Genomic DNA, 13031 nt, shown 5'->3' with positions numbered 1-13031 from the left:
ACAGGTTAGTTCAAGTTATTTCTTACGTTATAGCAGCTATGAACAGCCGTTCTCTCAGTAACCTTTCTTGTTGCCATGTTAGTGAAATTACAGAGAAATTGGAATGCTGTCCTGAAGGCTTTACTGTGTCAGAAAACCTAAAATTACTGCTTTACCTCGGACTGTTACAAAGTCCTGACACTGGAGACTCCTTCCATAAATGTTACCTAAACCTCTGGACAGAAAATTTCACAGTATCAATGATTTTCTTACTTAAATGACAGCACGTGTAAAATTTGTACATTATTAGGATAACATTATAAGGAGTGCCACCATACAAGTCCTTGTGAATGATATGTTACTATAGAAACGATAAACTTTCAGAATCCGGGCATTAATATACTGTCAGAACCATGCTGCTATGGAACATTTAAATAAAATAAAAATAAATAAATAAGGCATGGAGGCTGTGTGCATATCAGTTTGTTGAGTATTTTAACATAGAAGTACAACGCTATTGCAGTCTGCTGGTGAAGTGGTGTTCAAGGTGCTAATGAGTTTAACAAATCCCACAAATGCAAGAGCTGGAACACAATATTTTTCACATATATATTATATTTCATCAACATCAAATTTACACAACACATTGTCCATTATTGTATCGTTTGTAACACAATTCGTTCCTCTGCGTGGAACTACTGATACAGAGAAGGTAAAGACACCTGCGTCCTCATACAACAAAATATCTATTAGTGACTCTGAAATGGAACAAACACAAAGCATTAACCTACAATGGAATGACGATCATATTAAAACACAGAATTGCTTCTTTTATATATAGATACAGATCTGATCCATTCACTTATAAATACAGAGATGATCTTAGTTTAAAAAAAAAATCCTGTAAACATGATGGGGACGGCAGTCACACACTCTGGAGTGAGCAGCAGGGCGAGGAGGATCTCAGAACAGGAATGAACATATGAGAGAGAGAGAGAGAGAGAGAGAGAGAGAAAGCAAGAAAGCGAGAGAGAGAGAGAGAGAGAGAGGTGAAAGGATAAATATACAACTCAGTGAAACATCATCTCACACTTCTTCACTAGGACTGAACCACAGAGCTGTGGGATGTGACGGCGTGCAGTGCTGGATTATTTTTGTGGATTATTTGAAGTCAAGTAGGTTGCAGTCGATTTTGTAGTAGACATAGGGGTAATACTCCTGCTGGCTCAGATTCAGCCCGGGAATGTCCATAGCAGATTGCTAGAGAAAGCAAAGAAGATGAAAATCAGAAATTCTAAAATCATACGACTACTGATTTCTGCCTATCCTTCTGAATTCAAATGTCCAGGAATTATTTCTTCATTTTTCAAAAACTAATACAGGTTGGTCATTATACCACAGTCAGGTTTTTCAGCTGGACATTTTAACAAGGTGTGCATTTTAACTATGGAGACTTTGTGTTGGTCCTCTTACAGGGTGTTTCACCTCTTTAGGTTATGCATGTGCAAAAGAAAAAGATAAAACAATTTAAAATAAAATAGTTTAAAATAGTACCTATAATTTAAGGTATGCAGCAAGTCTGTCCTTATTCTGTACATCTAATCATGAAATAGGTTCTCTTTTTTTCTCTTGGGGAAAACTCTGGTCCCACTCCACATCCATTCAGAGTGAAAAGGAGTAAGAAACCCTTAGGCTGTGGGCTGTGTGTGTAGAATGCTGGATGCTGGTCATAGCTGACACTTACATCGATAATCGCAGCAGCGCTGCTGTCCAGATGCTTATAGAGCTCATACAGCACTTCCCGCAGCTTCTTCATGTTCTTCTTAGTGGGCTGCAGCAGCATGGCCTGGAAGTTCACAGGTAAGCCGTACCTGTGCAGGTGAGGACATGCACCGTTAACACTGAGCACACAAACATACATTTTTCTATAATTTTTTCTATTTCTATAACTTCCGAAGTTCCTCCTTTAAGTTGGAGTTAAGTAGACTTCAGATCCACCACAACCCTGACCAGTATAGAGCATTTACTGAAGATGAATGAATGAATGAATGAATCGGTCATTAAAAAGAAATATAGCATCATCCAAATTACATCTATCATTCAATCTTTGGAAACTGTCTCCTACCCAAGTCTGAGGTTTGAAAAGTTGTGTCATACAGTATCAAATCATGTAAGTAAGTTAGTATCTCTATTTGAGATCTCGTTAGAGTCCAGCAAGACTGCTTAATTGTATCCTGTTTGAGAAGTGGGAGGTTATTTAAATGGATGGCTTTAAACGTAGCTTACTTGTTAGCTATTGTGGCCCTGTAGCTCCAATACAAACCTAAACTTGTGTGAACTATAGTTATAGAAGTCATAGCGCAGACTTTTCTATAATTATACCTTAGCACAGACTCCACAAACACCCTCAGAGCCTTGATGTGGATCCATGCGATGAAGGCTTCACTGAAGTTCACTTTCAGCCATCGCACCAGAGGACCCTGCAGACACCAGACACAGCATTAATAACCACACGCTAATAATCATCACTGATTTATTGACTTATTCCAGTCCAAAGCTTTTCCCCAAAAATGCTTTTGTAATGTAATGCTTTTCCCCAAAAACTTGCTTGGAAGCAAAGCCAAGAATAATCATCATATACTCCTTTCTTTACCTTAATCTGCACTTAGACAACCTAACAAACTCGCCATATATTATATATTATAATATATTAGCTAACACTTTTAGCCTAGTAAATTACGATGAGCTGATTCTGGAGTACTAGAGATGTATTATATCTTATTAGAAAGCACTTGATAGGAAAAGCCGAGACTGATCCATACAAACTGCTTCTTCTTATCGGTGGAGAGCCTCGTCATCTCCTCTTTATCCGCCTTCATCTCCTCCTCGTTGTACTGGAAATCTCGTACCACGAACCTGCAAACAGTAAACACATCTTACTGGGAGGTTATCAAGATGCAAACCTAACAAATATCTACTAGCAATACAATAATAATCACTCTGGCACCTTTCTCACACTTAAGTTCACTATACAATTATTATTAGCATTAGATTATTCAGACTGTCCGCCATACACATCCCTGTGAATGAGATGTTATTATAGAAACGATAACATATCAGCACATCAGTATCTGTTGAATTACAGCTAGCACTACTATCAGAGCAGTGCTGTTATGAAAAATTAATCAACGCCTTCTGACTAATCATATTGAAGTAGTAAATATGAAAGCTCCACCATACTTGTTCTCTCTGGCTTTGTGCCTGAAGTCGTCGATGGCTTTGCGGAACAGCGTGACGCTGAACAGCCCACTGTCCTGATCCTCGAACAGCAAACTGTGGACATACAAAGCTCAGAGTTAGTCCAGCAGGTCCTGACTCATGTGTTACTGAACAATTATACTGGCCTGATGTTTGCATGCATCCATTCTATTTTTTACAGTAAACTCCAGAATTATTGGCACCCTTCAAGAGTGTGAAAAATGGCTGTGTTAAAAAAAAAAAAAAATTCAAATCTTCCACAAACAACTGCAGAAACATCTAACCTGCTAACTCCCTAAGAATTTTTCTTCCGAAAACATATATGGAAAAAGTATTGGCGCCCAGCAAAAGAATATTTCGAATAAATAACCGTCTCTGGGTCTCTTCAGCATTCTTAACACTTCCACATTTATAGTTCAAGTTTAATCCATTTTGCTCCAACATTCAGACTATAAATTAACCTGGACCATAAGCCTCACCAAATTCTATCTGCTTCAAGAAAAAAAATCTAGCAGGCATTCTTTTATACACGGTGATTACCTTGATAATCAATAGAATCCATTCTAATGTTCTGCTATCAGTATTATTTCCACACACTACGCGCAGCAGCTTCTGAACTTTTTTCGAATTTTGCATGAATTAACCTGGCTCACGGGTTGGAAAGAAGCTGAGCTTACTTTGTGGACCGCGGCACCACCATTTCCGCGAGAGTCTCGTACGTCTTCTGCCAGTCTGCATAATTTGTCCTGTAGAGAAGCCGTATCATCTGTTAGACTTTATAGAGTGGAACTTTAAATTCTGGGAGCTGTCAAAAGATAATATATAAATTTAAAAAATATCCAAACAAGCTTCATTTACTTCGGTACCACCACCAACAGAGTGACGAGGTACTCAGAGTCGAGCACAAAGTCTTCTTTCTTTACAATGTCGGCCAGGCTGCGGGTCAGCAGGCTCCCTCTGAGGAAAGGGGTTATATGTTATACACCTCAGACCCCTTAACTTAAACCCTAGCCTTAAACCAAATGTATTTAAATACAGTCAGTAACAGTTTGTTCATGCTAGTGTTCTTCACTCACGCGTTCTTCCTCTCCAGGTTCTGCAGGTTTCCCTTCAGGTTGTTGTAGGCTGAAGCTCGGGCCTTTAAATCGTTATCAATCTGCGTTACTTGCTATTAACAACAGAGGGAGACAAAAGTTTTATTATTCAGCATTCTAGTGGCACGGCTCAGGTATACAAGTATGCACTCACACAAACACCAAAACTGCCCTATATAGGGAAGTGGTAGCTCAGTGGTTAAGATGTGGGACTTCTGATCGGAAGGTTGAGAGTTCGAATCCCAGCACCACCAAGCTACCACTGCTGGGCCCTTGAGCAAGGCCCTTAACCCTCAACTGCTCAGGTGTATAAGTGAGGTAATTATAAGTCGCTCTGGATAAGGGCGTCTGCCAAATGCCATAAATGTAAATGGAACTAAGGGGCCAAGCCCTATATAGACCTGTGACCATGAGCATTATCGTTACTCATAATACATTCATTTAGACTTGCCTTAGATATGATTTCAGATATGTTCTTCAAAGATTGCTTTATGGGGTATTTCGCCATGTCCCACTGGAACCTCGTGATGTAGGTGATCAGATCCACTAATAACATCAAGAATAAGAAAATTCAGAAAAGCTCAAAAAAGGTTCAAAGGTTCCGTGTGGAGATGAAGGAGATGTGAGCGCTTGGCTCACCTCCGTTTGCCAGCAGGTTCTCCTGAACTTTATCACGGCTGTCCTCGAGCACGTCGGCCATGTACTGCGCCACCTTCTTCACCACACTGCAAACCGCATCAAACACACATCACACCCTGTTACCATCCCGTACTGTCCTCAGAAAACACACTTTAGTGAGAGCTTCAAAGGCAAACTGAGAATTCGGTGAAAACAGAGAAGTTAAAAAAAAAAAAAAAACACTAAGAAATCAGAAAATGGAATTCTTCCTCTTTTTTCCCTCAGGACTATAAGGAAATGGCTTACAGTCACTGCCAGATGTATAAATCAGAAACTATGAAGCATTAAAGCATTGTCTATTATTTGGGCAGTGGGTGTGTTGCTGCTTTAGGGACATGAAAACTATTTACACAATCGATTCACTGCTGCCACATACAAGATGTTATAAAAAATCTGGTGCTCAGGAGCATTAAAATTAAACTGAATTTGTTATCAAGAATTCAGATTATATCGGGCTGTCCTCACTTTTCTCACTTTTCCCAGAAGGAGTCATGAGCCACATATTATCTGTACTAATGAAAAGGAAAGAAAGAACAGACCTGCTTTGTTGCGTTTTAGTTTAAAAGATTATTCTAGCATTTTCATGTACAGTGAACAGAACAGAAAACCAGAAAATCTTATAACATAATTAAAGTCTATGGGCAGTTTGTGAATTCAATCAATAAAAATGTTTTTACTTTGCTCTCATGAATTCTTCAAAGGTATTTTTATATATTAATAATTTTTTAAAATATTTTTATTAATGATTGATTATTTTCCTATAACAGCATGTCGTGATTTGCTAATGCTTACAATTTTTATTTATTTAAAAAGAAAATGCAGACACACTGTATATTTTATCTGTTTATAGTTATGTTTAATGTTGGGGAATGTCCACAAAACAAGTTCCTGTTAACACTTATGTTAAAGCAGCTATAAACAGTCATTCCCTTTCTCTTCAAGTTAAAAAAAAAAAAAAAAAACAGCTTGTCACTGAAATAAGAACAAGCACATAATTATAAACCTGTCATTTGTGTTGCAGCTGAACAGATTCAAGAATTCTACAAAGCTGTGGTATAAATCTGCATAGTTTTAGAAAAAGTGAGAGCATAAATTCTTTCAAGAGAGCGTAAATATGAAGGATTATACGTATTGTACTGTATTGCTCCAGTGTGGGGAAAAAACTGGTTAAAACTTTGGTAAGATTTCTGTCATGTCTGCCTCTTCCGAAGCCATTTTGTGTGTGAGTGTAATAGATATAGTTTTGAATTTGCAATATAGTCATGTATTTTAAATGTTTATAAACAGCATTTTGCAACTGCCTATAGACAATTCTGAGAATTTTTTTTTTTTTTGCCAGCTATTCTTTTAACTACTAATTGTTTCTTTGTTAATGTGACTAACATCTAACATGTAGAGGTTATATTGATACCAGTGATATGCTACGTATGTATTGTGACAATATATGTGACTGATATCCACTGATCTCTCTCTCTCTCTCTCTCTCTCTTACACAGGTATGTATATGTTAATATATATGTTATAAATTGATTAAAAAAAATAATTTTACATTACTAAATTTATTTCTAAGTAGAATTGTTCCTTGACGCAGCTGCTGAGGGTCTGAGGGTCTGAGTGTTTTTCAACCGGCACACTGAAGAAGAAAAAAAGAAAGCCGGACTGCGTCCAGGAGCCTGCCAGAATGACTCGTCTGTGAATTTTGAGCTTTTAGAGCTTCCAGACGCTTATAAATAGAACCTTGTAACTGCGCTTGAGGCATAAGTCATGAGTGTTAAATATGATTGAGGAAAGAGGCAGTGGTGTGTCACCAAACTGCTAATGGTTAATTTTAGCCAGGGACAGCGGGCATCACACTGCTGAGCGAGATTCCTCAGCACGCTAAATAAGCAGGAAAGATTAAAGTCCTTTGACTCGAACCCTGAACACTGAGCCTGTCCTAACTAATCGCATCATCGCAAACACAAAATTTCACAGAATTCAAACTGAAATAGCCTGGGCGAGACTGGAAAAGTTTGTTCAGATCAAAGAGTGTGACCAGAGTGATGGTTTGCACTGCAATGTTTTCCTGGAGAGTGAAGAGAAGAAAAAAAAAAAAAAAAAAACATACCTCTCTACAAAAGAGTCCAACTTGGCCAGCTCGTCTGAGAGTCCGACTAAAACATCTAACGTCCCGACCTGCAAGGGAACGGAGAGACACGGGCTTTGATCAGAAAGCAGAATGATGGAGCAAAGAAAACGCAGCCAGGCTGTGTTTGATCAGTCAGAGCTTCACGCGGCGCCGCCTCTGTTCTCGCCTCATCAGGCGCCAATAAACTTATAAAGGGGTACAATCTGCTGCTTTGTAGGAAAGAGGAGCACATACTTTTCATCCTAGAAAGATGTGCAAAGTCAGCATTAGGCAACAACAATAATAAATGCTTATAGATGGTATAAACTAAAAGATGTTCGAGCCTCTTGTATGTTGGTGCTCCAGGAACATCAGACCCAAACGAAGAAAAGGGTGCCAATACTTTACTCTTTAGTAAAGGCACAGAGTTGTTTCTGTAAACTTTTCAAGACAATGTTAAAATACAGTAAATAAATCAATAAATTGTGGCTGAATCTCTATGCATGTAAGCACTGGGTAGTCCTTTATCTTACTAAAAGCGATAAAACACATTCGTCCTTGTGAAAGTTCCTTTAACTTGAAACTCTTTAAGAGAAGTGTGGACAGTTAGATTCACTCACACAGATCACATTCTGTTAAGATTCATGCAAGAGGAACTGAAAGCATTCACAATTTACTCAAACAGAGAAGTCCTGAATTTCCTCAGAGGGGGAATTACACAAAACTAGCAAACAGTTCCATCTGACAAAGGCAGAAATATCTAATGAATCTAAATACTGTGTACGTAAATTGCTCACAACACATTTCAGAGATGCACCAAATGATACCGCGTATGTGAAAGTAAGATAAATAAATTTAAAAAATAAAAAACAGCACAACCTTGAGGTCCGGGATGTTGAACTTGTTGTTAGTGGACAGGTTGTTGGTGCGAGTGGTGGCCACCATCAGCTTGTCCCATGTCTGCTGGCAGGTTTTCTCTCCAGGAGCCGAGATCAACCAGAACTCCGTCATGACTGAACACTGAGGCAGAAAAACAGCAGGAGCATGCTTTTATTACGTACACAATCCGACAGAATATGCAAGCGGTCTTGCTGTATGGAGGTTTTGGAAATCAGTATCATTTGTGTATTGTCTCTATTCATAAAATACTCGATTTATTAATGGTTTACAATATTGTTATTGTGTGTTATTGTTGTTATTGTTACAATATTGTGTGGACAATCTTGTTTATGGTAATTGCACATATGCTACAGCCATAGTTCTTATAGTTCTTGTAGTAATTTAGTTACAGCACAGAAGATCACAAACCACCATTATCAAAGTTATTATATTTGGGCTTCCAAGTGGTGCAACAGAAAAGCATTTGCCGTATGTTCAGGAGATCCCAAGTTCAAAGCCCGATAATGCCACAGCTATCCTTGCTCTGGGTGGGAGGGGATGTCATACTCTCTCTCTCTCTCTCCTGTCAATCACAGCGACACTAGCATCTATGAGCTCATGTATGCGGAAGAGGGTGGATTGCGCTTTCGTCTGAGTGTGCTAAGCTCCCCTGTGAAGCAGTAGTTGAGAAAAAAAGACGAGACTGGCTTCACATATCTTAGAAGAAGCACGTGTTAGCCTTTCATTCTCCCTGGTTGGTAGCTGTCGCATAAGATATGGTATATTTATTATTGGGTTCTTATAGTTATTAGTCTATTTGACTGCTCCTGTGTTTTAATGAGTTTACTCCAACCCTCAGTGTGCTCTCAGTGCTGGTCCCAAGCCCGGATAAAAATTGGGGAGGGTTGCGTCAGGAAGGGCATCCGGCGTAAAAACGGTGCCAAAATCATATACGCGGACCAATGATCCGAGATGTCGACCCCTAACAGGGAGCAGCCGAAAGAACAACAACTCCAAACCTCAATAAGCTAATAAAGAAATCAGCCTAAATAACTTCAACTTGGACCTAATGTGTTCTCTCATTGGAAAGTTCAGGAATAGAAAGCACTATGGTTTCTCTAATAAATAGACAAAATATTATTGCATTGCATTTAAATAATGTTCATGGAATAGATCTGTACTGAGGGGGTCTGTGGGATTTATTTTTACATCGAAAAGTTTGAGAACTTTGTGCTGCAAAGATTACACTGACAAAGAACTAGAAAATTCCTTTTAAAAAAGGGAAACATGACCAAATCAAACATTTTAACAACTGAAGGTTTTGCAGAGCTGGAACTCTTTCAGGAACTGTGTAGGTCTTGTTCAGGAGATCTCCAGAAACCTTCAGCTTCTCAAAAACCTCTGGATCCTCTGAGCGAGTATGCGAATTACTATCATGAAATGTGTAAGCTGATGTAATGTTGGTGTTCCTGCAATCTGCAATTGATGCCTAGTGCATTTATTCATTCTGGGGTCTTTTTTTCTCAATTTACCAACAGATCTGAGGTTGAGATTTCTGACAGTTCTGTCTTGTTTCCATCATCATTTTATCTTTGTATTGTATTCGATACTTGTGTTTGCTCAATCACTGCTCTCAGCAATAGTTTTTTCATGATTTCAGACACTTAAGCAGTTGTGTTTGCCTCTCAGGTCTTTTGTGTCATTTGTGACAGTTCATGATCTTTCTCAAGGGATTCGAACTCACAACCTCCTGGTCACTAACTCAGCTTCTACAGTCTGGTAAATTCAAGTACATTTGCTTTAGTATGCAGAGTGTGTAAGATAGTTTATCATCCATGTTAGCTTCAACTCAGCTGTTCCTCTAACAGTTCATGTGATGGGATTAGGTACCAATACTGATTTTTGCTGAGGTTTGACTCCTTCTACAAACTTATTGACAATTCACAGCACACAGAGCTTCAAACCTAAAGTCTTAGCAACAAAGCTAGCGTAATGTTTTTTTTTTATCTTGATAAATACCAATAACATTAGCCTCTTTGATTTAAAACTACCACAAAACTGAAAAAAACAAACTTCAGCAAGCGTTTTTTTGTCACTTGGGGTAAAGAAATATGTCAAATTTTATTTCTGGACATATATTTATTCATCTGTGACAAATGTGAGCTAGTTTATTAGCAATTAGCTAACCGGCTAGTTAAATGATCTGACGTCAGTGATATTACTGATGGCTTAATGACGAGGGGGCGTTCCCAAAATTTACATTTCATACATATTCATACATGATTTCTTTTTTTTGTTTGTTTGTTTGTTTTTTTTATATAGATGTTATATCTTTATAAGCGATTTTACCCGTTTAACCGAGCAATTATAAATATACAGCAATGTATTATTCTACAAATATTATTTTAATGGTTTAAAATGACGTCTTCAGGGGACTTAACCGTCATGTAGATAACTGCTGCAGTAAATATGGCTGGATGCCAAATGCCTCCGTCCTCCCTACACAGAGGCTCTACACCGGTGAAGTAATAACATTAACGGTAACGGTAACGGTTAATAGCGGATCTGTGGAGTGCTCTAAGTGGAACAGGACGGCATTTCGGATCGAGCCGATTAAAAGCGCATGATTTGTGCTACAAAAACAAAACAGCAGTATTTAATATGTCTATCTAACTATCTATCTATCTATCTATCTATATATATATATATATATATACATATATTATAATTCTAGACATAACCTGCAAAAAACATAAATAATCATAATGTCAGCAATTTGTTGAACTTGCTAATATTATTTTGTAATTCTTTCCTCTAACACACTGATCATATTGTGCTTCCTCGCTGTTTTTGTAATATAATATAATGTATGCACTGTAGTATTATAACGCGTGATTTTAAGCAACTCATGATGTTTTTATATATATAATAACTCCTGTATGTTCAGCTAACGCTAGCTTGCCTGGAAAGGTTATAGAGCTAACATGGCTAAAAGCTAGCTGCTATTATATTTCGCAGCAAATCAACACAGCAGAATGCACAAGTTAAACGACTTTAGTCACAGAAAAACGGCTTACCTGGGCTAGGCGAGGATACACGTGGTAAAAAAGCAGATAAAATATTAATTATTGTCTATGACTGGGTTATTATTTAAAGCGGTAAATCGTACGAATGGACATTCATAATGTCATAACAGTGGTGTTTCCAGAGCGCGTCACAGTCAGCTGATCCACCGGAGGGGGGGTGGGGGGTGGGGTTGAATCCGCGGCGTCACAGCGCCACCTAATGCAGCGGAGGTGCTACTGCACTCACACATTTAATCTATTTAATTTAATATTCAATCATTTCATTTAATACTCAGCCACAGTAGAGCAGTTTTGAGATTGTTGTAAAGCTGTAAACATGTTTTTATTATTATTATTATAATTCTAACATGACACATGTGCCCAAGATAGAAGATGGATTGGAAAGGAAATGAATAAAGTGATATTAAGGCACTAATATCAGCACTGTAGCAATGACAGATCAGGAAACAATACAACACTGAACTACAGCAACCCTAAAAAAAAAATAATAATAAAATATAGGGACTTTTATATTGATTTAGCATTATGTCACCATTTTAGTTCTTTGGTAGTAAATGGCTTTAAAGTGACAGCTCTGTGAAAAAAAATAAAGTAAATCTGGTGAAATGTTCTTCTGAATTTCAGATCTTTTTTGAATAGAAGTTCATAACTTGTGGAAAAAACACTCTTTTTTTCTAAGTAAACATAAACATGTTATGGCAATCGTAAAATTATATGAGCAAAACTATAAGCAACAAAAAAAGTTTAAAATGCAAAATAGCCTAAATGAAATATACTTATTAATCACTCATAACTTTAACACATATATGATCTGGCAAGAGTTGAAAATTCCTTTTCACCAACGGTCTCTATAAATTATGACAGAGTTTGGGAAAAATATTCTAAGAAAAATATGCAAACAATTGCAAAGTGCAAAGCTGATAGAGACAGAAGACCTGCAGCTGTAATTGCAATTGCAAAACCCAGAGGGGTGAAAACTTGTGCAACCAACAAATGGCTGCTTTTTTTGTTTAATTAACTTTTGTACCACAAAAAAAAAAGATTAGCACCATTGTCAGACATATGGTGTAAATCAAATAATAAAAATCCCAATTAAGTCCAGGCCGTAACGCGACAAATTGTGGACAAGTTCAAGGGGGTGAATACTTATGCAAGACCAAATCCACCCCATTCATACAACAGTAAGTGCCAGAATACATAAAATAGGGAAATTCAGGGATCTCTTTTAAACAATCCGAGTTTTCAGTGCTGGCTTTTCCCTGGAGGTTAGAGTCAGGAATGCCCAGTCAGCCGCCCCGTCCGAGGGAGGCACGGCCTTCTGTATTTGGACTGAAGTCCCACTTCCTGTCCATGGGTGTCCCCCACCCTGCATTTGAGGAAAAACCCACAAAGGGATCTGTTTGTGGAGTTCAGCAGGTCTGGGTTGCATTGTGTTGGGACACAATGCCGGGACTGACTGGAGCCGAACGCTCAGATCAAAAGGCACGCTTCGCTGCCCAGCGGCTGGCGTCTGTCCTGCCGACGGGGACAATATCTAGGCACGCGTCACCTAATCAGTCACCCGCATGCATATCAGGGTGGCAGGAGGAGAATATCAGTGGCTGTTTAGTCTCCAGCGACATCCGTGTCGCTAGCGTGTTGTTACAACGACTCCTTAGTTTCCCAAATGTCATCAGCATATGAGGGTCATTGCTTTCTAAATATAGACTGAAAAACCAGCATTTCCAGTAAAGAGGTCCCAGCTGCAGGGGCGGGTGATGTAATGGTCTTTCAAAGATATAAAGACAATAATATAAGGTTTGGTTTTTAGCATCCACATTGAATCTTTTATTGTTAACAAATGTCTTTTGGACTTTTGTGGAAATAAACACAACAGCACCACTGATGGCTGTAAGAAAAACACATCGAATGGTATGACGAAGTGAGGCTAGGGCTTATTTCTTTCTAGCC

General features: G+C 38.3%; 1 protein-coding gene across 1 annotated transcript; it reads right to left on the bottom strand.

Annotated features, from left to right (window-relative positions):
- Positions 1-576: 576 nt before the first annotated feature.
- atp6v1c1a (ATPase H+ transporting V1 subunit C1a) lies at positions 577-11225 on the bottom strand. Its single transcript, XM_034297979.2, has 13 exons — positions 11073-11225; positions 7996-8136; positions 7117-7184; positions 4971-5056; positions 4783-4877; positions 4314-4405; positions 4096-4194; positions 3915-3983; positions 3220-3312; positions 2802-2895; positions 2362-2459; positions 1724-1850; positions 577-1239 (listed from the first exon to the last, which is right to left on the bottom strand). The coding sequence occupies exons 2-13, from the start codon at positions 8125-8127 to the stop codon at positions 1141-1143; spliced, it is 1152 nt and encodes a 383-aa protein (XP_034153870.1). The 5' UTR covers positions 8128-8136; positions 11073-11225; the 3' UTR covers positions 577-1140.
- Positions 11226-13031: the final 1806 nt, after the last annotated feature.

Source organism: Pangasianodon hypophthalmus, chromosome 22, assembly GCF_027358585.1.
Source record: "Pangasianodon hypophthalmus isolate fPanHyp1 chromosome 22, fPanHyp1.pri, whole genome shotgun sequence".
In the NCBI taxonomy this organism is placed as follows: domain Eukaryota; kingdom Metazoa; phylum Chordata; class Actinopteri; order Siluriformes; family Pangasiidae; genus Pangasianodon; species Pangasianodon hypophthalmus.
This window is presented reverse-complemented; position numbering and strand designations above follow the sequence as displayed.

Bases quoted from the DNA above. Each gene is read 5' to 3' on its own strand.
- atp6v1c1a (XM_034297979.2), bottom strand. From the start codon at position 8,127: ATGACGGAGTTCTGGTTGATCTCGGCTCCTGGAGAGAAAACCTGCCAG. The intron at 3,984-4,095 runs GTAAATGAAGCT...GCTTCTCTACAG, and splicing joins CTGTTGGTGGTGGTACCGAA to GACAAATTATGCAGACTGGC. The intron at 1,240-1,723 runs GTAAGTGTCAGC...TGCTTTCTCTAG, and splicing joins GCGCTGCTGCGATTATCGAT to CAATCTGCTATGGACATTCC.